The sequence below is a fragment of the Gasterosteus aculeatus genome, chromosome 20, assembly GCF_964276395.1.
Source record: "Gasterosteus aculeatus chromosome 20, fGasAcu3.hap1.1, whole genome shotgun sequence".
NCBI classification, from domain to species: Eukaryota; Metazoa; Chordata; class Actinopteri; order Perciformes; family Gasterosteidae; genus Gasterosteus; species Gasterosteus aculeatus.
The window spans coordinates 7,927,750-7,955,323 of record NC_135707.1 but is presented as its reverse complement, the minus strand read 5'-3'; the positions used below and the strand labels follow the sequence as shown (position 1 = coordinate 7,955,323).

The 27,574-nt window shown below is 45.4% G+C and overlaps 2 protein-coding genes across 7 annotated transcripts; one reads left to right on the top strand and one right to left on the bottom strand.

Annotated features, from left to right (window-relative positions):
• The first annotated feature begins 709 nt into the window (after positions 1 to 709).
• cacng6b (calcium channel, voltage-dependent, gamma subunit 6b) lies at positions 710 to 8,465 on the top strand. 2 transcript variants are annotated; one of them, XM_040166241.2, is made up of 6 exons: positions 713 to 798; positions 1,032 to 1,104; positions 2,293 to 3,015; positions 5,505 to 5,579; positions 6,878 to 7,015; positions 7,148 to 8,465. In XM_040166241.2, exons 3-6 carry the CDS (start codon positions 2,652 to 2,654, stop codon positions 7,366 to 7,368), a joined length of 798 nt encoding a protein of 265 aa, XP_040022175.1. In that variant the 5' UTR covers positions 713 to 798; positions 1,032 to 1,104; positions 2,293 to 2,651; the 3' UTR covers positions 7,369 to 8,465. The 2 variants fall into 2 exon arrangements, with proteins under 2 accessions (XP_040022176.1, XP_040022175.1); XM_040166242.2 differs by lacking the exon at positions 1,032 to 1,104 and having other exon boundaries at positions 710 to 798.
• Positions 8,466 to 11,159: 2,694 nt separating this feature from the next.
• cacng8b (calcium channel, voltage-dependent, gamma subunit 8b) lies at positions 11,160 to 27,502 on the bottom strand. 5 transcript variants are annotated; one of them, XM_078094904.1, is made up of 7 exons: positions 27,390 to 27,502; positions 19,531 to 19,809; positions 18,479 to 18,703; positions 15,519 to 15,718; positions 15,179 to 15,262; positions 14,058 to 14,198; positions 11,160 to 13,789 (listed from the first exon to the last, which is right to left on the bottom strand). In XM_078094904.1, exons 3-7 carry the CDS (start codon positions 18,490 to 18,492, stop codon positions 12,993 to 12,995), a joined length of 1,236 nt encoding a protein of 411 aa, XP_077951030.1. In that variant the 5' UTR covers positions 18,493 to 18,703; positions 19,531 to 19,809; positions 27,390 to 27,502; the 3' UTR covers positions 11,160 to 12,992. The 5 variants fall into 5 exon arrangements, with proteins under 5 accessions (XP_077951030.1, XP_077951028.1, XP_077951029.1 ...); XM_078094902.1 differs by having other exon boundaries at positions 15,571 to 15,718; XM_078094903.1 differs by having other exon boundaries at positions 15,571 to 15,718; positions 19,531 to 19,806; positions 27,390 to 27,460.
• Between the last annotated feature and the right edge of the window lie 72 nt (positions 27,503 to 27,574).

The following is a 27,574-nucleotide window of genomic DNA, read 5'->3' as shown; positions in this document are numbered from 1 at the left end:
AAACTGTGGCAGAGGCGAGTAGAGCTTTCCACGAGACCAGACTGTCTCTCTCACGTCTCTCTGCACCCTCACTTCAGTGAGGATTGAAATGAGCTTCACGTTGATTTTCTTTTCTAATCCATTAGATTTGGAGGCCTTGTGGTTCATATCTGCATCTGCCTCATACATCGGGCTTTCTCTGCTTTTGTATCCAACCTCTAAGCCTCCTTTTCCCATATTTCTGTTTTGCTCTGCACTCGTTTCCTTTTTCGCTCTCCGTCCCTGCGTCCACACCAACGGTGTAAAACGCAATCCTCGCCCCTATCATGTAAACACAGGCTCCTCCTTCCCCCTTACTTAATGTCATTAACAGGTGCCTCTCTAAAATAGACACCCCCACACACACACACACACACACACACACACACACATATGCACAAAATCACACGTACAAACAAACAGCACGGCTATCACGGATACAAACGTGTTTTTTGTTGCGTGGCCATGTGACCTGGCAGCCCCTCTGCGCGTTGATTTAATACTCAAACGCGTGTGTCGTGTGAACAGCGCGTTGTTGAGATTGTACATGGCGTCTAAAGGGAAAAGCAGCAGTGCAAACAACAACAAAAATGTAATCATAAACAGTGTTAACCAACCAGACTGCAGCCCCCCTCCCCCGGTTACACTCACTTTCCATAACCCTCATGTACCTCCCCCTCTCTCTCTCTCCCTCTCTCTCGCCCATCTCCCATCAGCACTCCACCCCTCTATTAAGTTTCCAGCGTCTCTTCCTCCTGAACTGAACAACACACCAAACAGGTCAGACTTACTCTTCTTTTCACTCCGCTAGTTGTTGCTTTCTGATGATACGGACAGATCAGATGTTTTCCTCTCGTACCCCCCCCCCCCCCTTTGTTTATGAGCGTAGCATCTGCTTCTGCAGAACTTAAGTCTGTCCTTTTTAAGTTTAGCTTGCATCACCAACCATTAAGACTTGCATTAACGCACAGCTCAGGATAACGTTAAAGTGAGCATTTTTCTGTGTTATCCAGTCCAGTGAAATAACCTGGTGGGCTCTGACCCCTCTGATCATCCTGTGGTTGATCTGGATGTAATGTGATAAAGGTTTGTAACTCTATCACACTACTAACTTGCCTGTCAGCAGCTGCAGTCTTGTAATGTTGGAGGAGTATTCAAATGCATGTCTGTGGGACCATTAGAGACATTTTAAACCTTCACTCTTAGCATTAGATGATTATTCCTGTTATTAGTCCTTTACAGTGCTCACTGTGAAATAGCATCGGGTGGTAAATCCATACTCTTTTTCAACTTCTGGCAGAGTGATTTCGCGATGATATAATCGTGTTTCTAAATGTATCTTGTCCAAATGAATGTCGCCAAAAAAGTGGAGCCCCGTGTGAGGATACGTTACAGCAAAACTCTAAAAATACATACAGCTTTGCGCTTGTTATATTTATATAATACAGAACACTGCACACAAAAGAATTGCATGACACCGACACTGAGAATCGCATTGCCTGCACACAATCTACAAAACTCTGTTAAGTGCCTAAGTGATCCACCGACTGTGTGTGTGGCCCCGCTGCCTTCCTGACCGGCCCCCCTCGCCTCGGCTATGTGACCTGGTGCACTGCAAAGCAGAGTTAATTACCCCCCCCCTTCCCCCCCCGCCAAGGGGTTCAGCCGTGAATTATCACCTCTCGCGCACCGCGTGCAGAGCGGCGACGCCGTCCTGCCCCGCCACTCACGTCTTTTAAACTGCTCCTGGAGGCCCCCGGCTCCCTGGTTTCGGGAATAACACAAACGTCTCGTCCATAAGCCTGGATGCACTTACAGTGAACGCGGCAAAACACTGAAAGGCGCGCAAAGACAGCTGTGCCTTCGGATTCCGAGTGTATCTGCAGGAGGTATTAGTGTGTCTGGACCAGAAATAGTTTACCTGTTTGGGGAAGAGCTGTTGTCAACCCCTCTGGGGAAAAAATAGAAGTTTGCTGATCCAGTCTGGCGCTGCGGTGTCACCTCCCACCTTGAACCCACACCACCCGACTCCGACGGCTCATCCAGGCCAATCGTTTCTTCATCTGACGCAAGAAAAATCTGCCTTTCGGGGAGACGCCATATGGCCCATCTATTGTTGGCTGAGAACCCGTCAGATGGCTTTTAGGAAGGCAATACTGTAGATGCTGATAAGACTTGGAAATTAAAAATGATGCCGGCGATGAAAGGATTGTGCTCTTGTTGAAGCGTATGCCGGCTGCTCCTTCATCTTTCTGTTTCATCTCTCAATTTCAGGGGGACTGGACAGAAAACAGACACTGGCGCTCCTGCTCCTTGCCTCCGTCTCCTCCCATCTCATAATTTCCTTACTTCATCCACCACCTCCCCACCTTGCAGCTCTGTCCACGTCTCTTTCTGTCTAATATCACCGTCATCCTTTGTTCCCCTGACTGTTCCTGCTCAATTTTTACTGTCCACCACAGGATAGTTGAATCTTTTTTTGTTTTGTTAAGACATCCAATCCTTCCGTTTAACATGCACGTCTACTAAACCCACTCTTCCGTCTTTGCGACTATTATTTGCTCCTGTAATATTTAGCCTCGGCGCCCTCTTCTTTCCTCTGCGCCTGCGCCGAGCCCGACCGTGAGATCAGAATGTGGTCAAACTACTTCGTACAGCCGGACGACGACGGTCGCATCGGCGTGGCAGGGGTTGCACAAGGTGGGGGTTTGGGTGGGATGAAAGGCGGGAGGGTACAGCGGAGGAGCCAAAAGATAAGCGACAGCCTGGAGGGAAAGATCAAGCTGGCCTTCTTTGTGGCCATCGTTGGAGTGACCCTGACGGTGCTGGGCGTGGGGACAGAGTTTTGGGTGGAGCTGGCCCAATCAAAGAACTTCAGCGGAAACCAGACCTGCCAGATGGCCCATTACGGCCTGTGGAAGGGCTGCATCCACACCCTGTGGGTGGCCGACATAGACCCAGAGAGGACGAGCTGTGGCCCCGCTGAACTACCCGGAGGTGAGACCTCTGACCCGAGTGTTTGTGTGGTCTTCTGTCTGTGCTCTCTAGAAGATGAGCAGGTGATGTTTCCGGGGGGGGAGGGGGGGGGCATATGTCTGCTTTGTCCCTGCGACTGTCCACTCGTTTTGTGCTTCCCTGCAAACTGTGAACGGCCCGGTCATGCACGTCCACCCGGAGGCTGCTTCCACGTTACAGTTCATGCCTCAGTAGGAAAGGGAATAAATAGAAAGGGGTCAAAGTACGTCTGTGGGTGGTAGCGGGTTGTTTTTTTGCAAAGAAAGTGTAATCGTAATGACCTTACTATGGCATCACCATGGATACGAGGGAGCAGGCCCATCAAACATAATGTACGTCCTCTGGGAATACACAGCTCTAGGTGTTTTATCAGCAAACACCAAAAGAAATATTCATATTAATCCCACCAGCATCTCGAGAATAACAAACGTACAGTGTATTCTCATTGTACATATACATATTTGTGTGTATGTACATATTCCGTAACCCTGTAAAGGCGTGCAGAGTACAGTTGTGTATGTCAATCCGCCTGCATGCATATGTATCTAGGTCATTGTACAAATAATGTGCAAACTGGATCTTTAAAAAAATACGATGTGTGGAAACATGGCGCCAGCAGGACCCCAGTAAACCTTTTTTCAGTTCTATTCTAACAATACAAAGCGGCATGCAGGTAATTAGAACATTATAAAATTCAATCTTTGCAATGTATAACACTGCCAGTGTATTGAAGTGTTTTTCACTTGACTGGGTGCCTAATCCTCTCCTGTTGTACACACAGTACAAACAGCCATGTTTAGAGATGTGACAGCTCCTTTCCAAAAGCACTTTCCTCAATTTGACCATGGTGAGGTTCTCCAGAGGGCGTTGATTATCTACACAATTACCTACTGCGGTCTGAATAGTGTGGGGAACGAGCCGGGCGTCGGAGGAAGGGAGATGGGCGAGTCGGGCCTCGGAAAGTTCTGCTGTAGAAATCACTGCCTTTCTCAGACGCTCTTTTGAGACGGAGCCGCCCAAGAAACCCTAAAAACGCATCGCCCGCTAGTAGATGTGGATCGCACACACTGTATACATGAATACTATTCCCACACGTCACCTTGAATGATGTGTCACAACATAGTTTTTTCTATTAAGATGTCTAATTCATCTCACCAGTCCACATGTCCTCCCTCTCGAGTGCCTCTCAGATGGTCTTTTGGTGCGTGAGAACAGCCAGTATGCTTCTGACAATCTTTCTCACACGTTCTCACACTGTTGGCCCACGCCGCCCGGCGCAGATGCCCCCCCCCCGGCGCAGATGGGGCCCCCCCCCCCCGGCGGCTCGTCGCGTTTGGAGGGAAACAACTGTTTTTGTCATCCCTGCGTCTCTTTTTCCCCAACGCTGTTCGTATGTGGCCTCTGGCTCCCGTCCCGAGAAAAGTGCGCATCCCCCCACCCCCCTCCGCTGATGCCGTGGCTGTCAATTTAAAGATCCCGCTATCCATCTTCACCGTCTACGTGAGGGGGACGTGACAGCTCGATAATTATAGCCTCAGCAGGGACAGAGCAAAGCGGCGTGATAACATAACGTGTTAAAAATCAGTAAGCTAATAAATAGTGTGTCGGCTTCAGTTACAAATATTTGCCAATGTGCTCCGACACAAACATATTTGTGCGTGAAAGAGCTGCGCGACTGTGAACGTGTGCGTGTTCACGAGCATGTGGTCATCTTGGACCACATCATATTCAGTGGGTGAAAGTCATCACTATGCGCTTGTGAAGCCAAGTGGAATCTGACTACTTCACAGTTTTTGTCTAAATATAGAGAGGGGGGGGGGGGGGGGGGGGGGGGGGACGAAGAGGAGGGACACACAGGGGCTGAGGGCGAGGGTAATGCAGTATTAACCAACTCCTCTGTCCCCCCCCCCCCCCTCTTGACATCTCCTGCTCACCTCCTTCTCCATCTGTGGCTCCCCTCTCTTTCCCCCCTTTACTCACCACCCCGTCCATCTGCCCCCCTGCGCCCCCCCCCCCCATCACTCCCCTCTTTCCCCCGCTATCTCATCCTCTGAGCTTCTATCCATATCTGCTCCATCCCATTCATCATTTTCTCATCCGACGTATCCCCTTCCCCTCAGTCCTCCTCCTTATTGTACAGCGCACTCCTCCCGATTCCTGCCATCCATCTGTCGCTTGTCTACCTGTCTGTTTCAACTCTGCCATCCATGCATTTTGTTATCCTTCTGCCTTAATGGCTGCACCATATGAGCAGTGCTGAGCAGTGAGCGTGTGCGTGTGTGTGTGTGTGTGTGTGTGTGTGTGTGGGCCTCTGGGTAATGCAGCTAATGCTTGACACTTGGAAATAAATAGGAATGATGTCTGCAAGGACAGAGTGCATGGATGCATAGGAGGCACATAAGCCCAGAAGCTATTCATAGGAGTGTGTGTGTGTGTGTCCACTGGTGATCTTTTCGTTTTTTTGTCAACAGAAACCAACTGCACCTACTTCAAGTTCTTCACCTCTGGGGAGAATGCAGTCATATTCAAGAAGACAACTGACAGGAGTGAGGCATTTTACTTCCTTGCACATGTAGATGCACACAGTATAACAGTTGCGTTGAAGCAAATATAAATGAAGACATTTGCTGGGTCGGGGGGGCGTCGTGTTGGTTTTTAGCATGTTTCAGGGCCATTAACTTCTGCTGATGAGCTATCAGACTGATTAATGGGTTTACCTCACTGTCCCGTCAGACAATGGTTTCAGCGCATACTTACATCCCATTGAGCATAAAGTCAACCGTTTTGATGCGGTCAAGATGTGAGAACATTGTATTAAACAAAGAAGACATACTGCTGTACGGATAGAAATACCCCTCCTTTGGTCTCTGCTGTTCTCTCACCTTGAGGAAAGCCTCCAGTCGGTCTGGTAGGCACTACACTGGGCTCAATAGGCTTCCGTGGTTGAACCAGATGCTGCCATTGCATCTCGTAAGGCTCCAGGCTCTGGGTCCGCCGGGTTCGGATTAGTGCGTGTTTGGGTTAGTGCGTTATTCACGGCACTCCGTGTCTCTCTGAGGACCTTTTTCATGGTGAATCTTTGGGTAGAGAAAGAGAGAGAGAGAGTGAGAGAGAGAAATACCTTTTTATTACCACCTCTTCAATGGCGCCGGTGGTTGATCCTCCTTTACTTGCCCATCACCAACCCATGTAGCCTTTATCCTTTTGAGCATGTGAGCTTGTGTCTGTATGTGTAGATAAAGTTTTAAAGAGCCGCGAGCACGTCGGTGGATTCCTCAGGCCTGTTTGTCTGACAGCGGTTGCTGTTTGGCGGCAGGAATGAGGGACCCATAGTAATAGTCTACGCGGCATTAAAGTTTTAAGTGTGAAGATTAATTAAAAATTGGTACGGGCACAACCTTGCATCAATCAAGTGCTGCCATGCATGATAAAAATAAAAAACATCAAGTCAATCTGAAAAATGCAGCTACACAAAAATAAAGCACTGTCTTTTTGTGTTACTTTCATACTCATCATGTGTTCTTTTGGCATATTTTTCTTTCCCGTTGAGAAAAAACCTTCGTAAAGATTGAATCTGCTGTGTTTTGATGAATCAAATAATAATAATATCTGTGCGGTAGAGTGTCAAAACACATACAACTGGCACTGACTGAATCAGTATGGGACCGTGACACACCACGTTGGTATTTTCATGAGCAAGACTGATCTATAAGCCAAAGAAGACGCATCTTTGCCAGTTGCTGTAATATTTCGATTTGCGATCTGCCATCTTTCCCGAGTATCCGCCGCATAGTTGTGTTCTAATCTCTTTCGTCTTTTAACTCCTTTGGGTTCTCCTCCTCAGAGCTGAATCTAGCAGCAGCCGTCTTGGCCCTGCTGAGTTTGACCATGATGGTGATGGGCTCCATCTGCATCGCCATGTCCCTCAACAAAGGAGTCCTCTTCTTTCTCAAGCCGGCCTCCTTCTGTTTCATCCTATCAGGTGGGAACTCCCTCCGATACCTTTTACACTCAAGTGGGGTAATATTCCTGACCTGATATTTGGCTGAACGAGTATTTGGCATTAACTGCCGTTCGTGAATGTGATTTGACCTTGGCGTCTCTTCGTGTGCAGGTGTTCTGGTCCTTCTCTCGATCCTGATATTCCACCAGTCTGTGCTGTCCTTGCTGTCCACTGACCACTCTGTACCGCTGCACCACGAGCTGTCATGGTCCGTGGCCTGCGTGGGCTCAGCGGGAGCCATCCTCATTTTCGGAGGTTTCCTCTTCATAATCCTCTCCCTTCCTTTCAGCCCCTGGCAAAAATGTTGGCCTCACAAGAACAACACCACCTAGCAGTTATAGACGCGGGATCCTTGATTTCTTATTTGAGAGCAAGTGGAAACAAATGCGTTTCTGGAGGCCGTGACTTTACTTGTACTCTGAGTATTTACCTTGACAGAGAAGTCATACATAAGTCTTAATAAAAGGTATGAGGAGAAGTCAGCAATATATAAGTGAGAAAATGTACTAAAATTGTTTTAGTGTTTATTTGTTTTTCAGAAAATAGATGGAGGAAGCAACAGAGCAACTGGTGACTATTGAGTTGTGTTTACTATACAAGTGTCACAAATGGGCTTGTTAGTCTGCACCTGTACGTCCTTCTGCTAGAATTAGTTGAATAAATAAAAATGTATAAACGCTCAAACACCCATCCATGTCTAAACATCTGCAGTATTTCATACGGAAGCCTATTTCTGCGAGTCAGCAGGTCCTCCAAGTTAGATGCAGTTATGGAGAGTTCAGTCTTCATCCCGTGGTTAAGGGCGACATTTTCATATGTTACATTCTTAACTTTGCATAATTTTTTTCAGGCGTCCATAATGTAAAATTCCTTAAACGGCATCAGAACGCAACCATCAGCATCGCACCGTACGCGTTACCGCTAATCATCCACGGATTGCTCTCAGAGGTTTCTTTTCACATGTATACCAACAGCAATGAGTATCCTCAATACTGGAAAACAGTACTACTTTTTAACCATTAATGTTTGATAACAAGAGGCTATATGTCATTATCTATTACTTACATGCGTTTTGCAACAATTGGGTGACCGCTACTTCAGTATGAATGAATGTTGAATCAAGTTAACAGTGAGAACTGATTAAAATAACATTTTATACATCAGAAAATTGTATGTCCTCACTTTATAAGCTCAACTTTGTACATAAACCGGATGACTGTGTTTATATTGTGTGCGTGGTCATTTTAGCTGTGTGCAATGACGTGTGCAACATGTATGTAGTACACACGCTTTAGCTTTGTCATAGGTTGCTCACCTTGTCTCTCTACCAGGAAATGCAATTCCACAACATATATGCACATTTCTCCTCATATGAATATACAGTATGTGGCACCAGTTTTGCTCATCATTAAAGGGGTTTTAAATGAAACGATTGCCTCCTTTTTGTTGCTGAGATGGCGCCTTCCTGCCCTCAAACTTGACTTTAGCCAATTTCACCTCTTCATAGTGTGACTCCTCACCTCTCTGCCAACGATCCACCTCTCCCAAACCCGCCCGTCTATATTTAGGCCGGACCTCATCGTGATGCATTTCACTGCGGAGGTTCGGGAAACCTTATCCTTGAATTTCAACTATGTAACCAGCCCCCCGCTAACCCCCGCTCCCCCTTCATCCTATCCTGGTGGCTCTGTATCCCCTCCTCCTCCACCCCTGAACTCAGTGCGTCACTTTCCCTGTTGTCTCTACTGTCACTACTCCTCCACCCTACCTCCAACCACCCCCCCTGCCCCCCTCCCCACCCACCCACCCACACACATACACACGGACACACAAAAGGACCAGTGGACGATGGGACCAGAGTTGTCCCAATAACTACTCCAGCACCGGGCCCGCCGGGGAGTGAGTGGCACCGGCCCACAAATGCTTTTAACTCTCAGCGGGCAGAAACCGAATCCTTATGACACACTATCCCGGTTGCGTATATATAGCTGTTAATAGTTCTACTGAGACTGGGTGACACGTTGTACACAACCACGACGGCGGCTGCACCTTTTCAAATCTAAATGAAAAAATATTAATGTAGGGCATCTTAAAAGGCCGGTAGCAGAAGATGTTGGCATCCTCTCATGTTCCCCTCAGCTGCTTCAAAGTGACTGAAACTCGATTACAGGTATGATAATGGCATGAGAAAACACTCCAGATGACTCGTCCTCAGACTGGGATTCTCAGACCCTTAAAAAGTATCTTCTCTTGTCTGTGAAGATTGACACTTTCTCTTCCAACAATGATAAACCCTCCGCGGTCAGAAACTAAATCTGCCCAATGGGAGTAGAAAGGCCTTAACAGCACTCTACACTGTAGGAAAATAATAATACAGACAAAATCTATACAATAAATGTGTTTCTCTGTAAAATTGTTAAAGAAAATTCCTGTAAATGTATGGTTTTCGCACTTGATTTGAATTAAGTTATTTTACCTTAATTTTACAGTTTTTGGCAGCCGCTGCTGCCAGTCATTTTACCTACTTTTTACGTTTTTTTTTTTACAGTGTATAATAGTTCATTCATAGCATGCATGAGGTCACAGATGGTCAGAATGTTCAGGTAGTGTGGTGGACTTAGAGAAGTCCAGTCAATTTACTTTTACATTCTCATTATCCTATTGGATAAATACCCCCCATCTGGCGCTACCCATATATTTGCAAATATTATGAGTCTCATGTCCGACAGCGAAGGTCGAAGTCTTTTTAGGTTCACAGCACATCAAAGATTAGCTGGAAGACCTTGAGCTAGAGTAACTACTCAGAGCAATGTTTGCTTACTAATGCAGAATAATGTGTGTACGTGCGTGTTTGTGTGTGTGTGTTATAGCCATTGGTGGGAAGTAACCAAAGTACTTTTCAGTTTAAGATTTTGCACAAACAAAGCACATGATCAATTTTTAATATATGATGCGTGTGGCAGGTGATGGCTTCATAGCATTAAAACGATTAATTAATGCATTAATAATAATAATAATTTGATACATTAGTTTTTTTCAGTTGCTGATACTTCTGTAAGTAAGAATTCAGATTGCATCTACTTTTTCCCTCTCGTTTGAAATATTGTTTATTTCAAATATTATAGACACAGAGTCTGCTACTGCACTGTTTAGTATATCCTCAGTGTACGCAGCACTGCAGCTTTCAAGTGTCCACATCCCACTTGATCAAGTTGCATTTTGAGCCGCGATTGGCTAAGAGATGTCACAAAATCCTGCTTGTACGCACAAGTCTTAATCTTAGATTTAAGTGGAGCACAGATACATTTCAGCAGATGAATGTGAAAAAAAAATCTGCTAATGTCAAACAGCACACATACATCATTATGTACAGTAAAGTTCAAACATTCCATTTAAATAACAGTAGGCAAAAAACGTTTTTTTTTAATGGAGGGGTGATTTAAAGTATTTTAAATGCAGGTCAGTGAATTATTTTAAAAGTGTGCTATTGCTACGTTGACTTCAGAGTAACTCTGCTGAGGGCGATGGCCGAGCCACGCTGCCACCGCACAGCGCCTGTGCACCTGATGGATGTAAGTCCCATATCCATCCTTCCTTTAGCTCTGTTTTTTGGTCTTCACCAACTCCTGAGTGAAATATCTGGCTCTCTGGATGAGTGAGTTCTCCACTGTGTTCACCAGCAACCGACTGACTGAGTTTGTTTTGCTGGTGGTGCTGAACAGCTGGTGTAAAGTAGATTATTAGAGCTTTTTCAGTGAAACAGCTGTAACCAAAAAACGTTAGGAGACGGATGAGAGTAACGTTTACGACTAGACAGCTGAATCAGCAGAAACTCACTATGAATCTCCAAAGGTCCGAGCGGAGATTTGTGTTAAGAGGGCGATTCTGTGGAAATGTATAACTGAAAGTGACTCCTTTTACTGCCACATTGTTTTCACGTTGTCATTGCATACATGGAAATGATGTAAATGTCAATAAACCGCTTTTAGTAACAGATATGAATATTTTAAGACTATGAACGGATGCTCTTGAAAGAAACTCAAAACAAAGATAAATACTCAATCTACTTCAGAAGAGACCCCGTTCCTCTTTCTTAGCAGATAAGAAACAAAAGACAGCAGTCTGTGAATATGTCTGTTATTATTTTGTTTTTTATAAACTTCGTGCAATACAGTGTTTAAGTTTATCACACATTTAGATAAACCATAATCATTTGTCTAGATATATCTATTCTCAACTACATACTATTCATATTGCCCACATAAATGCTATCTGTGTGCAGGTTTTATCACATTATTCTTTTTCTGAAATGAAATCAAAGAAATCAAAATGTATAGAATCTGGAAGCGTCTGGTTTGTTTTGTTTCTTCATTATATCATGTAGCGGCGTGTCCACGGTTTCAACCTGGATCTGCAGTCAGTTGGGGCAGTTAGGGGAGGCGGGGGAGGTGGGGGGAAGGAGGGTGTTTACATGTGTTTACATTCTTGACATAAACAGATCAGGTCAGGAGCCGGCGCTCAGGGAAAGCACAGTGAAAAGAATCATGTCGAGGTTTGGGGGTCGGGGGGGGGGTCTTCTATGTGGTGAATCTGCTGTTGTTCGAAGTTGCGGTGAAGTTGAGGAACACTGATCAGGTGACCGAATGTGGGCGGGCAGGGGGAGCGGGTACGGCGGTCGGGGGATGAAACCACCCAACGAGAGTCCAGGGAGGGCACCGGCAACAAAACAGCCCAAAATGCATACCCAGTTAAAACAGTGGTCCCGAAAAACGCATCTATAGACTTTACAAATATATGTATGCATAAATTACAATGTATCTTTTCAAAAGTCTTTTCTCTAGTGTTTTTTTTTTTTTAAACCCTCTCACCCCACATATACATATTGTCTTTTTTTGCCGCTGAAAATGATGAGTTGCATGTCTCACTTTGGGACTCTTCATAGAAAAAAATGATTAGGTTTTTTTGTTTTTCTGCCCAGGCAGTAACCTTTACCTGAATCTGTACAAATGTATTATTCTATGTCTCTTTTTTCTGCTTCCTCCAGTCAGAGGTTTCTGTTAATGCCCAAGAACAAACATCTTCAACACGACTATAGCTACAAGTACTACTGTTAACACTGATTAGAATGGAAAGAAGACTAACAGAGGCCCATAGAAAACTCATGATAACGAGGACGTTGGTCAGTTGTCTCAGTCACTCACATTATTGTTGCATTTCTGTCAGTATCAATATTGGAAGACAATTTACAAGTAGTAAAATCTGACTTCATGTTGTAAATGAAAATTATATAACATTGGGGTTAAAAAAAAAAAAAAATACAGGCCCTCATTCTCCCACATATTGTGCACACTCATGCTTGACACTTTGACACAGTTACACACAGCTCACTGAGAGTCCCAGTGGCCCCGCATGGAAGAAATTCACAGTAAAAGTCGTAGATCTAAAATTAGAGTGAACGTAACATGAAAATTCAAAGTTTCATTCCAAACTATAGTGTTTGCAAATACGGCTAGCCTGTAATAACGCTAAGAATAATCACAACAACAATTTTACATTAACGATGATCTGGTTAATTAGCGGTAATATTGCACAAAAGAAATGTGTGAAACATTTTCATAATAGCCCAAGGTTAATTGTGTTTGATCATTAACAAAATAAATAATTTCTAGCAGGTTAAAATATCAAAATAGTTTTATTGTGAAAGTTCATTGTTGTTGTTATTATTATCACTCTGTTATTACTCATCCTCTTTCTGTTCTCAGTGAGATTGAGCCGACTAAATAACAGTGAGCATAGAGGGAGAGACTTGCTGCCTTTCTATCTGTTTCCTCTTGAGCCCCACAAACACGGCGCTTCCCTCTACCTTCCCTCTTTCATCCCTCTCTCCTTGCTACCCGTCCTCCTTCCCTCCCTCCCTCCCTCCCTCCCTTCCTTCTCGCCCTCTCACACCCTCTCCCTACACAGGCGTTGTCTTCCTATTGAGGGTGTTCGAGTTGCTCTCCCTGTCCCCCTTCAGCCTGTCCAGAGTCCCCATCCCTCGCTCCCGGTCTGCTGTGGACGAGGTGAAGGCCGGGGGGCCGGAGCCCACCGAGTTGGGCATCGGCGCGTTGGAGTTGGAAGAGTTGGAAGGGTTGTGGGACTTAAGCGATGGAAGCGTACCACTCATCATCACCCCGCCTCCGCCTCCGTCCTTCGGAAAGCAGTTGTGGAGCTGGTAAAGCGTGGCCCTGTCCACCGTTCCGTACATGGGCGGCAAACCCCCCAGTTTGGGGTCACGGGACAGCGTGTAGAGAGAGATGTCGCCTCCGGCCAGGGCCGTGTGGGAGCGGGAGTGGGGGTTCGGTAAGGTGGATACTGAAATGGGGCCCTGGGAGAGTAGTGCAGAGGGGGGCAGGCCAAAGTTCTTGCCCCCGCCTCCCCCTACGGGTGAGGGGTCTCGGGAGCGGGAGGGGTCGGTGGAGCGGGACGAAGAGCGGGAGCGGCGGCGGAAGCGGTAGCTGGGCAGGCGGAGCATGGCGTGGGTGGTGCTCTTGAAAATGTCGGTGCGCGAGCGGCAGCGCAGCTCCTTGTTCTTCTCGATGTAGATGTTGACGGCCAGCACCCCCACCATCTCGGCCATGATGAAGGAGAGACCCCCGAAGTAAAAGGACCAACCGTAGGAGTACTGCCACTTCTTGTCCTCGTCCTTCTTAGGGGAGATGTCCCCCAGTGCGGCCGAGATGTACACAATCACACCAATGATGTTACTCAGTCCTGAGGGAGCACAGACGCATGGTGTTTATAAAGCAGCTAAATAAGCTCAGGCAGAATAAATAAAACACATTTGTTTGACAGGACGATTTGTGAAATTCTCAATAAAGACAACTGCCAAGACGAAGGTTGAATGTAAACACCTCTATTATTCTGGCAAAATAGTCTAAACACCACCGGACACAAATAAAGAAATGAAAACAGTTTGGGCATGTGATATATACACAAGCAGTCTTCCCGCACATATAAGCACATGTTATTCTTAAGTTACCTGCAGCCACAAAGAGAATTCCAGCCCCCAAGATGATGTTCCTTTTGCTCTTATAGAAACGGCTGGCAGCGATGCAGAGCCCTCCCATCAGCAGCAGGATGGCACTGAGGATCGGGAAGATGTTGGAAGCCCTAACTACCCCTAAGACGAGGACAAAATAATAGTGAACGGCAAATACTAGATAAGAGTGCAAAGATAGGTACGATGACAAGGGACTGTGAGAAAGTCTTACAAACATAAAAGAAGAAGAGGGTTGTGAAGAAGTCATAGAAAACACAACACATTTGTGGCTGACCACCATCTTCCATAAAAAAATGCATCTCCAAAACAAGACACGGATTTTGTTGCAGTATTCCTAAATGAGCAGATGCTCAATAACTGTTGGGTTAAAGGTGCTAAATCAGCCAAACCCTCTCCACTCAGCTACGCTAGGAAAAACACACACAATGAGACATCTACATAGCAAATACAGTAGTTGTTTGCTGCTATATTCTCAGAGTGCCTTTAAAGTGAACCACGCTGGTACACAGAGTGTTGCCTTATACCTTATAAGCTAGTTTGGATAAAACCGGGATGTTGCAGAATGAAAGTCACAGAGAAAAGGGAGATGGTTAAAACCGCTCAACGAGGAAATGAATTACTCAGACCCAGACACACGATTGAGTCAAACCCTTCCCATGTGGCCTATAGTGCTTTCAGCAGGTCTGCCAACCGCACGCACACACACACACACACACACACACACACACACACACACACACACACACACGTTAACACTCATCTCTAGGACAACTAGGCCATGGGAGAGAAAATGCCACCCAAATGCCAGCAAAATGCCTCTGCAACATTGTAAACAGAACACAAGCTTTCCTTTATGTACGCGCAGGCACACGTGCAGCGGAAAGACATCACTGCAGGGCACCGAGGACGGACTAGGACACGCGTCTCCCCCCGACTTCCTGTACACGATCTCCCGCGCTCTCGCAGAGATAATCTCACGAGCGTTGAACAACAAAAGATAACGGAATTTAGTTTGACACTGTTACATTTGACCCGGTTGTCTTCCTCTCCTATTCATAACGAGAGTTCACTAGTTCCTAGTAGTGCCGGTATTGACTTACGTAGAACGTACTCTGCCCCATCATGGTCAAAGTCGGCATCTTCTGGGAAGTGGTTGATCTGAGAACACACTCCTCTCTTTACTCCTGGGATACGAGAGGAGAAACAGTGGTGACCGGACACAAAAAAAGACAGGAACTCTATAATTGTACCTTAAGAAAAGTCAACAGCTCCTGGAGGAAAGAGCTGATTGGTCATAGCTTTGTTTGAAAATCTCTTTTCTAATAGATGATATATAATGTGTGTAATTAGAACATCACAAAATCTGAATGCAAGTTAGTAACATGACGTGCAGCACACACATAAATACGTATGCAGACACACAGGCAGATAAATAACTACCCGCCAGGGTCTTGCACGTAGACAGACAGACGAAACGGAGGGATGCACGCACGATGATGACAGCAAACCACTGTAGCTGATGGATGGATTGTGAGAAAGATGGAAGTGATGGAATGAAGAGACACAGACGGAGGGAGGGACGGACAGATGTGCGACAGGCTGGTCTCTTTGCCACAGCTCTTATATTTCCACAGGTTGCTCTGTAAAGAAACGGAGGTACATCAGTCGCGCCACAAAATTGTCAGTGGTATCATTCTCAGACAAACTGTTTCAGGTGGGGTTCGTTCAATTTTTAGACATTAATTTCATTTTGACATCAGACTGGTTCCAACGTCGTACACACATCTGTTGCTTTCTCTTTTTTCACACAATGTGCACTTACCATCAGATGTTGTATTTCACATAAATGTCGCTATTTGCCACTTCTCATAGATATCTATGATCCTTCTGTTAACCTGTGTCTGATTTTGCACCGTATTCATAGTGAAGGGGACATTTTTAACCGAAAACGTATACTGGTTCTGCAAGGGGGAATGTGGAAAAACAATAAATTAAGACTAACTAAAAAAAAAACTGATTCCAAACTATAAATAACCTAATTACATATTGAGTCATCTTTTTAAAATATTAGCGTCCGGACAAATAAGCGTAAAAACTGTCAAAGCATAGTGAAGGATGAGTAATTGAAATGGGCAGAGGGAATGTAAAACTATTATTGTTACTAATCTAACTATTCTAAGATAAATTAATTGGTATATTGGTCAAATAGATTCAAGATTACTGAAAGCCACAAAAGAAAGTGTCTCATCCCCTCCAAGAGATACAAACTCAACTAAGTTGACCTCAACATTAAAACTTCATTGCGTGTATTGTAACAATACCCATTTTTATATCATGAATAGAATTATTTAATATCCAATTAATAATAAATCCGTGAACTCATCTATGACCTGATGCTTGGGGAACCTCAGTGCAGCTGACCGAGCTGTGGAGGTAGATTAGATATTTGCAATGAATAAAACATTCCAGCGAATAAAATAAATGAATGACTGACAGGTAATCCAGTGCAACGCCACCTTCAGTAAAGCTGCAGAAGGTTAGGAGAGGAGGACAGGACACATCTCTATCTACAGCGTAATGTGCCACCCTCCCACAGCCATAAATCTTTTAGCTCTAGCATGTCCTGCATCTCCACTCCAGCTATACCTCACTGCATCGCTGCACAACCACTGAGCACATATCTTGGTCCAAGACTCCACAGACATCAAGGATGCTTGACCTCTAAGCCATGCCAAGATACTGTCAGCCCTACTGCACCACAATGTGAGAGAAAAAGCCCGAAAGAGAGGAAGCTTCAAGGAGATGAAGAGGGGGAGAAACCCCCCCTAGTGAAAGATTAGATTGAATGTTTAGGGGAGTGAGACAGAGGGATAGCAAGCGGAGAAACTGAAAGTCGGGCATCGGAAGGGAGTGGGTGGGGGTGCACTGCAGCAGTGCTGCGAGGCCTAGAGCTTATCTCTAATTGGCTGCTTTGCTATCAGGAAGCTTGAGATGAGGACAAATTAGCTTCGTACAATGACCAGGCCCAGGATGGGCTTGGGAACGCTTCATACGGACAGCCGAGGGGTTTTCCTGGAGACAGAAGTCTGCAGCAAATGCACAGATTGCGAAATCTCCACCTCCCCTTTGGCCGCATGCTTCCCCCGTTAGCTCCGTTCCAGCCTTTGCTGTTTGAGTGCCAGCGAGGCGGTGCAATATATAATGAATTAGCAACTCGGGTTGGAGTCGGTGGGCGTCAGGGTCAACGTGGGCCTTTTGTTTCAACACTTGATCTAAATTACAGCAGCCTGAATCAAACACAATGATTAATGGATTACTTTGAGTAAGGGTTACGCTTCAGCATCATGTAATTATACGGTAATTATGCCAAATGGTTTTCTTGTCACTATGCTATGGTCTACCAAGTACAAATAGAATGTGTACATGTTGATTACTGTCAGCATTGCTGCAGCTTCCCAAACCAAGTGTTCTAAGGTAAAATGCGAGGTAAAGTAAAATGCGGACTCTGCGGAACATGTTTACACGCATCCCGCTTTGCAACGCATTAGTTAAAGAAATCAAAAACAGCAACACATGGTGACGGGCAAAAAATATGACATGGCCGAGGGATTTCCATTGCAACATTGATCTGTTCAGGATTCAGTTCAGTTCAGGATACATCACCACCTCCAGTGTGCCACCCGCTTGAAATTGGCTAGCGTTAATATTCAAATGGCGGCAGAGTCTAAACGTTAAGGGTTTCAGATTACAACAAAGTCCAAATGCTCAAACCTCTACATGTCTGCTCCATCTGAATTATACCCCAGGAAAAAAAGGGGCACCCATTCCCTCGTAGTTGACACAGCAAAATGAGTTTGAGAAATAGCTTATTCGAGAGAGTTGGAAGGTAAGATTGCTTCCACTCATGTGTACCACGTTATTATACATCCCGCTCTTTGCAGCGCTGGGAGTGTTTGAGCATTAGTTCTCGCCGAGGTACTGCTCACCTGGTTTGTTCATGTCCGGTTTGAGGGCGATGCCTAACTCAACCAATCTTTGGTTCAGTGCAGTAATAGCGTGTCCTGTTTTGAATTTACGTACTAAGCTAAGCTAACGGGCTGCTGACTTTAGCTCTACATATGTGGTATCAATCTTCTCATCTAACTCAAAGAAATGAATATATAATATTTCTCCTGTCTTCAGTTGACTCAGCTCTTTTATTATGGCTGTTTAAAGATGTTTAAGTAATAAAGTCAAGTTTATTCTGACTGCATTTGGATCCCCATTACATGCTTAGTGGTTGTAAAGAAAACCAGCTGTTCTTTCATACATTAACTTTCTCTGCAATAAAATCAACAGCCTTAAACAGCCTTCCCGTTAAGAAGAATAAGAAGAATAAGGATAAAACGTATCTGCCTCACCTTCCAGGCAGCATATCCTCCACAGTCCAGAGTGGGTGAGCGCCCCGGGATCCTTCTTGTCCTTGTTATGGGGGTCATCCGCGGTCACGTTGGCTGTGCTGTTGCAGATGAGGGCACGGGAGTACAGCCAGTAGTCCGTCCCTATTGCCACCGTCATCAGGCCGAAGGAGGCGAACGCCCCCACGGTGGTGAGAAGGATCTGGATCCCCTTCTCACACACCATGCCTTCAGAGAGAAAGACAGGGAGGAGGGGAGGAGGGAGGGAGCAAAAAGTAAAGGCTGAACAAGTCGAAAGAAGCAGAAAGGACGGAGCAACCAAGCAGAAGGGAGTTTACGGTCATACACAAAGTGTGGTTCATTGGAAAAGACGGCCAAACGCTCAGTTGGGATGATGAGGGGCAACAGGAGTTGAGGTGCACCGACGGGAGGGGGGAGAGGGTGGCGATGGAAAAAGGCAAGAGCGAGGAGGCGGAGGTGGATGTAGGAGGTGCATAAGTGGCTCTATGATGTGTCCTTGGAGGAGAGTTGGACGACTCTGCTGACTCGGCTTAACAAGACAGAATTGATGTGAAACACAACAGATCACACCCTCCCAATCTCAGTGTACTCCATATTCATGACCCTGACACCATTTCCCTCAGAATCAGCACGGCTGGAGATGAATACACAAACAAACACACACACACACTTATCAGATCTAACAAAATCACCTTGGAGCCATACAGTCCTCTTTAGGAAGTGAATGTGTTTGCACCTTTTACATACAAATATGCTTTTATGCTCTCACAGAAATAACATCAAACAGCTAGTCACAGAGACCCGTGAAGTAGCTTATAATTGTAAATATTCCCTTTTATGTTCAGCGTCAAAAGTTTTACTTTCATCCTAAAAATGCTTATACCGACAGACATTAGAAATGACTGAAGCAAAGAATCAACCAGTAGAATAAATACTGTATATACAGACCCTGGGGGCACTGAGCCTGAACATTTGCATGCTCCCCTCTCTTTGAGGTTACGTCAAGAGGGAATGACGGGATTGTGGAGACTTACCTGACGGCGAGTTTCTATCCTTCGACTCAATTTTGAAATCTTTCTTTTCCTCGTCAGTGAAGAACGTGCTGTCCCCTCAATCCGGACAGCATCCATCTACTGTTTTCACCCGCTCCCCTCTCCTTCTTGCACTTGTTCTCTCTCTGTTGCCTCTTTCTCTTTTTTCTTGTGTTCTCACAGGGAAGCTGTTGCTGGTGGAGGTTGTGGCCTGGACGGTTTTCCCGCTCTCCGTCCGCCCTCCGTTAGCAGGAAACTCGTGCCATAGTCACTGCTCTGCTGCTGCACATGAAGAGAACAAAGGTTAGGGGATCTTTTTGCATTTCATTAGTTCGTATCGTAAAGGCCGTTACGGGTGAAAAGAAAATAGGCCTGGTCAAGAAACATGGTCGATATTTGTTAATTGCAACTAAAGTTTCAACATTATATGATAAAAAGTACTATATATATATATATACACATTGTATATATGTATGTATGTATAAAACAATTTTATAGCACGCTACAATGGTTAAAATGATAAAAGTACATAAAGGCCGTCGCTCTGACGGTCCTGCTACATTCATCTGTTTGGCAATGTCTGTTCCACTATTTTATTCATGTTTTTTGTGCTAATTCTCAAATGGTACGACGCAAACCCACCAAACTGAGATCGTGAACATGGAGAACATGATATCTGCTTAAGGTCCGACTTTGCATTAACACTGTGAGAATGTTAGTCAGCTTCAGCAGCAGCAGCATCTAACTGCATCCTCACCGAGCTAATAGCAGGGCTGATTTTCTGTTGATTGACTAATCATCATCAACCCACCAGCTCAATTCTACAGTACATATGCTTTTTTTTAAATGTTGTAGGGCAATATTGAAACGTTGTTTATAGAGATTACAATAATTATAAGTGACAGTATCACAGGGTAAGGACAAAATGACTCCAAAGCGAGTTGTGCTGCATCCAGCCTGAATAAGAAGAGCAAGAGGGGGAGGCAGGGAGGACCAACCCGACATTGTTACCATAGCAACATTGAATTCCAAAGTCTGGATCAGCATAGAGCGAGGGGGGGGGGAGAGGGGCAAGCAAGAGATAGAGGGAGAAAGAGGCAGAGAGCAAAGCGGAGAGAGGGCAGAGAACAGAGAGAACAGAGATGGGAATATTTCAAATCACGACCGTGAGTGTTGACTGTGAAACGCAGACAGACACGCGGACGGACCGGTTCACTAATGCTCTATCAATAGATTCGCGTGTGACCACGGTGACACAGATGCTCCCAGACAGACACACACACGTGCGTACACATGCGCGTGCACTAAAAAAAACCCCACACGTCAATAAAGACAACGCAACATCAGTTAGTGGAGAGAGGAGAAGCTGCTCTGTCCGTGCGTTTTCATATCGACGAATTGAGGAAAACATATGAGGACGCAATAAAGCGGCACACATTATTAAACCAACATTAGCATTAGCAGACATAATGCAGTGCAGTCAAGTCTGTTAATATTTGATGATGCAATATGGCATCGTGATCAAAATAGGTTACATCCTGTTTGCATTGTAAGACCCAAAACAAAGCTGCCTCAGAGACAGAAGGGGAGGTGGAAGTAGAGACGGAGTGTTGTGTGTGTGTGTGTGTTTTTTAAGTCTGTCTGCACTTTTCCTCTTCAATGCATCTGAGGATGGGTCTGGTCCAATCGTATTGAATCCCGGCCGGCCTCATGTTCCCCTCAACTCCTCTCGGTCAGACAGTTGGCCTCCTATCTCTGCGTTCAGGCTCCTTATTATGTAAAGTGTCAAATGACACCACCACAGTGGGGCTTATTTATACACGCTGGGCTCATACGTGAATGCGATTATGCGCGTGTGTGTGTGTGTGTGTGTGCGTGTTTGTAGTATGACCTTCCAACCCTATCAACATACTGCCTCTCCCTGAGGAAAATACGTGTCCAGAAGGGATTTACTCTCCAAGCAGTGTCTATTGTGCATGTGTGTGTGTGGGGGGTCTTTGACTCCAGTACTTAAAGAATGACCTTAACAATAACCTACTGAGTTATTACCCGTAGCAAAACTCCCTTGTGTAGAAGATCATAATTGCCATTTAATTATCTGTAATTTCTTTTTTTCCACCAATAATTAAGAAAGAGGGTAACAAGGGGAATGAGAGCAAGAGAGCGTGACGGAACAAGGGCAAGAAAAAAGAAAGGCAGTGTGAAAGTTTAACTAAACGGTTAAGATTAAGGGACTGCAGAGAAACTGCTTGAAGATATTAAGGTTTAAATGTGGGTACACAGTGCTCCTCCTCTCCACTTGCAGCTACTGTAACCACTGCTAGGATGACACACCCAAGCAGCTTTCAGTTAAGTTGCTTTGCAGGTAGCGTGGGTGCCGGTTTAAAACTGTCACAAAGTGAACACCACCTCCATCCTTTTAATACACTCATTAACAGCAGCATATTTGATAAGACTTCAATCAATATTTCAGGATAATATCGGATTTATTGTTGCATATGGGTTGATTTAAGAAATGACAGCAGGTTTGCCTTTGTGATCGATCCTACTGACTCTAACAGCGATGCTCTTGAAGTACTTGCTCATGCAACACTCAGGAGGACAAAAAGCAGGTTGCACTGCAGCAAGCAAAGGCCTGGGGCTTCGCTCTGGGAAGAGACCACCATGGGACCAGGTCTTCCCTTTTTACATAACGGTGCAATCAGATCATCCTGTGTGACTCTTTCCCAGCATGACAGAATACCTTTAAATACCTATAAAATGCAAGCACACCCAGTTGTGGCTCCAATAATGCAGCCATAAATCACAGAGGAGATTTGAATTTTGAAGCAGCGGCTCCATTAGCTATTCATTGCATAAATCAACTACCCAAACTGCTTGTTGAATAAATAATGACATCTGTAAGAAGGTTTTTTTTTTCACACATGTGAAAGGCATACGACCCTGTGTGGGGATGTGAGAGTATCTCATGTAGATACACAACAAGGAATTAACAGCACTGTCACACTGAATTTACTAGTAAACGTCAGAGAAAGCGGCTGCCAAAATGAGGGACTTAGTGAGTGGAAATTATACTGGCTAATACTGATTGCTTGACCAAGAGAGGAAAAAAGCAAAAGGCCTACTTATGATGAAGCTCTAAAAATAAATACAGCATTTTCTATTTTGAGTGCTTGATGCAAACATGTCTAAATATTTAGAGCAGTGACTCTCGGTAGCTGTGATGAGTTCTCTACTTAATCGTGACAAAAAGCCATACACCTGTGCTCATTGCTGAGATCCCACAGCTGGCAAACACACACACACACACACACACACACACACACACACACACACACACACACACACACACACACACACACACACACACACACACACACACACACACACACACACACACACACACACACACACACACACACACACACACACACACACACATGCGTTAACATCTCTGCACTAACACGAATGCCAGCACAGATTTTCAGGTGCACAAAAAAAGATCAACACGCAAACAAACCCAGTGGCACGCAAGCGCATATGCAGCCTCAAAAACCCCCACAACTGTCAAAATGATGACAATAAAATCATAAAATAGGTCATCTTTAAAAGGCATTTCAAAGCGCAGCCAAATTTCCATTAAACCCACGTGAAGAGTCTACCAAGATCCTCAGACTGCATGCGACCAAGTCTCTGCCTGTGTGAGCAGAACAGCCTGAAGAGGCAGTGACAGGAACACCTTAGTCTAAGAGGCTCCCAAAATAAAGTGTCTCTGGATGACCTGACGCTCATGAACCGTGAACATATGCTTAAACACACGCACACGTGCAGCACACGCCGAAAGGAACCACTATTCACTGAGTAAAGTGACAGCAGATCCAATTTGAGCTGGTTTTTTTTTTTAATTTATGGTTTAAATAAAGAAAGAGTGTCGTTAATTCATTATCCTGTCATTTCAGTGCAGAAGAGGTGAAAGAAATTAAGTAGCAACATAACTGAATATTTGCAGATATCCAAACTACTGGAAACCCTGTAACTCTTAATGTAGATAGTCCTGCTGCATGCTGTGATTATTTTAAGAAGTGATTAATAATTGAATGAGTAAAATGTCGTACAATTCTGAAAAATCACAATTTAACTGTGTGACAAACCCACAAGACTTACAATGACAAAAGACTGAGACGATGAGCAAATGCTCATAATTGTCATTCACTTTTCTTTAACAAATGATTTAGTAATATGGATAAATTAATGTTGGTGAAATACCAATTTGATATTCTCAGGAAATAAATGAAAAAAGATAAGAGGGGATCAATACCCCTCTGAGATATTAAAGAGGTATTGATCTTCTCATCTGACTTTCAGCAGGGAAGCATGTTTACCAAACTGACTACACTTTAACTCAAGGTCCACCCACCAGCTTCTGCAAGGGCTTCCTCGTCCCGTGGTCTTCATCAGTTAATACGATGAATGGACTGTACTTGGATGGACTAGGACGCTCTTTTTGGTCTCCACTCATCTCATCATTCACATCCACTTACGCACAGATCTCACACACAGTTTCACCTGCCCATCAGTGACTAACATTCACACGCCGTAGTCACAGCTACGGGCTCCAGGGTCAAGGACACAGCGACATGGACGCTGGCGCAGTTGGGAATCAAACCGCGGGTCCTCTGATGGAAAGACAACTCTGCTCTCCAACCGAGGCGCCGTTGCGTGAGTTTAAGACTTCACGAGAAATGAGAAAGGAGCAAGCTCCTTCCGTTAAGGAAAAGCACCGGAGCTAATCCGTGGCGCTTGATTCTGGAGAAAATAAATTCTGTCAGATTAACCGTCAATTTATTTTCCGTCTCCCAACTACGATTAATCAAACTAATCTTTATAGCGACAAACTGTTTTTTTATTAGTTTATGTATATATTCACAAGCTAACACAAACCTTTTTCCTCTAACAGCCATAAACCTTGAACTAGTATACATCTAAATGAGTCGTCTGAACTTTGTCTTTTTAGTGTTTTAGCAGCTTTTGGTCACAGGTCCCATGTCGTGTTTGCTCACACGCTTCTATTCTTCTGTATGCTCACACTCGCGTGTCATTCATCCCACACGGGTTGCCCACTATACTACACATCCCTGGTCCCACACGGTTCAATAGCAGGCTCCTAGAACCGTGTTCTCAGAGGCTGCACTAGCTTGAGCGAAGCACTTAAAAACACCAAACCTTGAGGTTAATTGATGCATGGGGTCACAGCTATTGAGACGGGAGTCAATTAGAAAGCTTTGGATAAAAGCCTGTGCTCACTGGAATTATAAGCAACGTTGTGCATGGAATCAGCAAACACAGAAAGGCCCGTACCTCCTTTAGCACGATCCTAGGTTCACATTTACAGCCAGCATGCATGTATCTGAATGAATAGTTACATTTAGATAATTACACCGGTTACGGGACCCTTATTTAAACGAAGGTCTGTCCTCTCGAGCAATGCAGGGTTTCCGTCCGGAGCTCCCCGAAGAGAGGAAGGAACGGCGTGAATCTTCGCTGTAGACCGTCTAGAAAATTGCAGCAAAGGCATCGATTCCCTTGAAGAATACAGCTACTTGACAGATGTGATGATCATTGCACAATTGCTTCTCCCCTGAGAGCGAGACAGAGGAAGAGGTAAACGAGCGGCTAACGGGCCCAACCTGCGGCGGAGCGAGAGAGGAAGAGCGATGCAAAACAGGTGGAGATATTCAGAAGTTACAGACGTTGCGTCTGATAGTCGGGGGAAACGCTTGTGCATTAGATAATCACGGTTTGGCCGGCGCTTAAAACCACTACAGCCTGTGTGGGCTACGCACCGGTATTGACTGCAGTGAGTCACCTTACAGCGTAAACAGCAGACCTTAGAGGCGGTTGAGTTTTTTTTTTTTTTAAAGTGATCCAAAAATCCACAAAGACAATCATCAAGGCCACACACAGTACAGACGGTGTTTACCATGTGGGCGGCAGAGAGGCTGAGGGCGGGGGGGGGCGCGGGGAGGGGGCGGGGGGGTTCCAGCAGATGGCGAGACCGACCGCGTCTCAATGGAAGATTCGCTGATCGCTGATGGAGAGTTAATGGCAGCTGATGGCGAGACCGTGTCGCTGGAGATGTTTGGTGTACCACTGCGCTAAGGTCAGACAGACATGCCGTGCAGACATTTAAAAACTTTAGTTTCCACAACACAACGAGGTTGGATTACCTTGAGTGGCAGGTCATGATTTCTGACTGGGATGTTGAGTATTTTTTACATGAGCGAGAAGGCAGACTTTAATATGACTTTGGGTCCAAACAATGACTGACATCCAAACAATGTTGATGTATGAATGGCCCTTTACACAAGCCTAAACTACAGTTTTTATGACTTATTTAAACCCTGTGTTCTTCTATTTCTATTAAAATGTACAGAAGGGCGATTAATTAAATGGCAATTATGTTTCTCATCCACAATTATCTATTACAAATTGCATCTATCATCAACAATTTAACAATCAATCGTCGACATCGACACCGGCAATTTACGACCGAGTGCCAAGATGTAAATATCCAAAGTGAAACTTCACGACATTTCCCACATCAAGTGACGGCTAAGCCGGACCTGCAGGACGAACACGGAGGAGCGTGTGCTGCTGTAAAAAAGAAAAAGGCCAGACACATGCAGGAGAGATGCGGCACCTAAATCAAAACCTCAGCTCAGAGGGGAAAAGCTTGTGCTGTAACTGCAAGCCACCACATTTTGGGTTTTTCACCACAGATGATGATAATTAGTGAGAGTCCTTCCTGCAGCCCACAGTGAACACAGGTACAGGTCGCCTCCTGAATGGTGCAGTGCACACTCCTGTAGCATCTCCAATCACACCCCACTCCACCTTTAGCCATGATGTGATCTAAGCTGTGATTAAAAAAAAAAAAAAAATGAATGATTGATAAGGCGCCAGATGTTCCCTGTCCCTCTTACCGCTGGATCTGGCAGAACACGGAGCACATGCACGTCGTCCCCGGTGAGGGACGGAGACAGCGGGCTGAACGGGGGACATGAATCCCGCAGCTCATCAGATAAACCGATGTGGCCCAGGTCTCCAACGCGGAGCTAAGATGTTGGCCGGCCTGCACACGGCGAGGAGTCCGGCGGCTGAAGACCACTGATTAGGCGCACACAAGCTCGGAGCCACGGGGGGAGTGGGGTGGGTGGAGGGGGGCGACCAGCGTGCACGGCTCAAGTAGTGATGCGGACTGCGGCGCATTCATTAACGGAGCGGGCTACAAACATCCGCCTGCCTGCAGAAGGCTGCACGGTGGAAAATGGACGCCTGTGTAGCATCAAGCGGCCGGTGCAGAGGAAAACCAGTGGAACGGGACACGAGTCCCACGCTGCACACGTCCACGGAAAACCACTCGCGACCTGGCGACCATTTCATCAGATTCACACAGATATTTTAACCCCCCCTCCCGACGCCTGCGGTGCGGATGCATTGAGGGGTTCAAACGAGCTATTATAAGAATTTCATTTGCATAATGGACGTTTCCGTCGCTAATTACAGGCCCGCAGAAAAAGGTGGAAAAACAGTCATTCAGCATTTAATCAGAGAAGTGGCTGATAATGATTATACGTTTTTTTTTTTTTTTTTCACAGATCTTAATTCCGTGGTCTACAGTCAGTTAGTGGTGGGCTCCAAGTTGCAGGCAACGTGAAACAAATCAACGTGGCGTGTAAATTACACTGAATGAACTGTGATCCGTTAAGCTGCAGAGTTTAAAAAAAAAACCAACAACAACAACAAAAACAGTGGCTAATATTGTCACCGTGATCGTGGAAATAAGCTGGTAGAGGTCTTACCTGCAGGCTTCTGTTTTATTTCGCAGAGATTCGCAGCGCGTCGCACTCCCAAAGAGATGGAGATGGAGGGGAGGGGGGCGGGGGGGGGGGGGGGCGATAGAGGGGGGGGGGGGGGGGGGGGGGGTGGATGGGCTGAATAACGAGGCAAACAATAAATAAATAAATAAATGAATGAATAGAAAGGG

Bases quoted from the DNA above. Each gene is read 5' to 3' on its own strand.
- cacng8b (XM_078094902.1), bottom strand. From the start codon at position 18,556: ATGACCCCCATAACAAGGACAAGAAGGATCCCGGGGCGCTCACCCACT. The intron at 15,263-15,570 runs GTGCGTGCATCC...CTCGTATCCCAG, and splicing joins AGTGGTTTGCTGTCATCATC to GAGTAAAGAGAGGAGTGTGT. The intron at 13,790-14,057 runs GTAACTTAAGAA...GTGCTCCCTCAG, and splicing joins AATTCTCTTTGTGGCTGCAG to GACTGAGTAACATCATTGGT.
- cacng6b (XM_040166242.2), top strand. From the start codon at position 2,652: ATGTGGTCAAACTACTTCGTACAGCCGGACGACGACGGTCGCATCGGC. The intron at 3,016-5,504 runs GTGAGACCTCTG...TTTTGTCAACAG, and splicing joins CCCCGCTGAACTACCCGGAG to AAACCAACTGCACCTACTTC. The intron at 5,580-6,877 runs GTGAGGCATTTT...TCTCCTCCTCAG, and splicing joins CAAGAAGACAACTGACAGGA to AGCTGAATCTAGCAGCAGCC.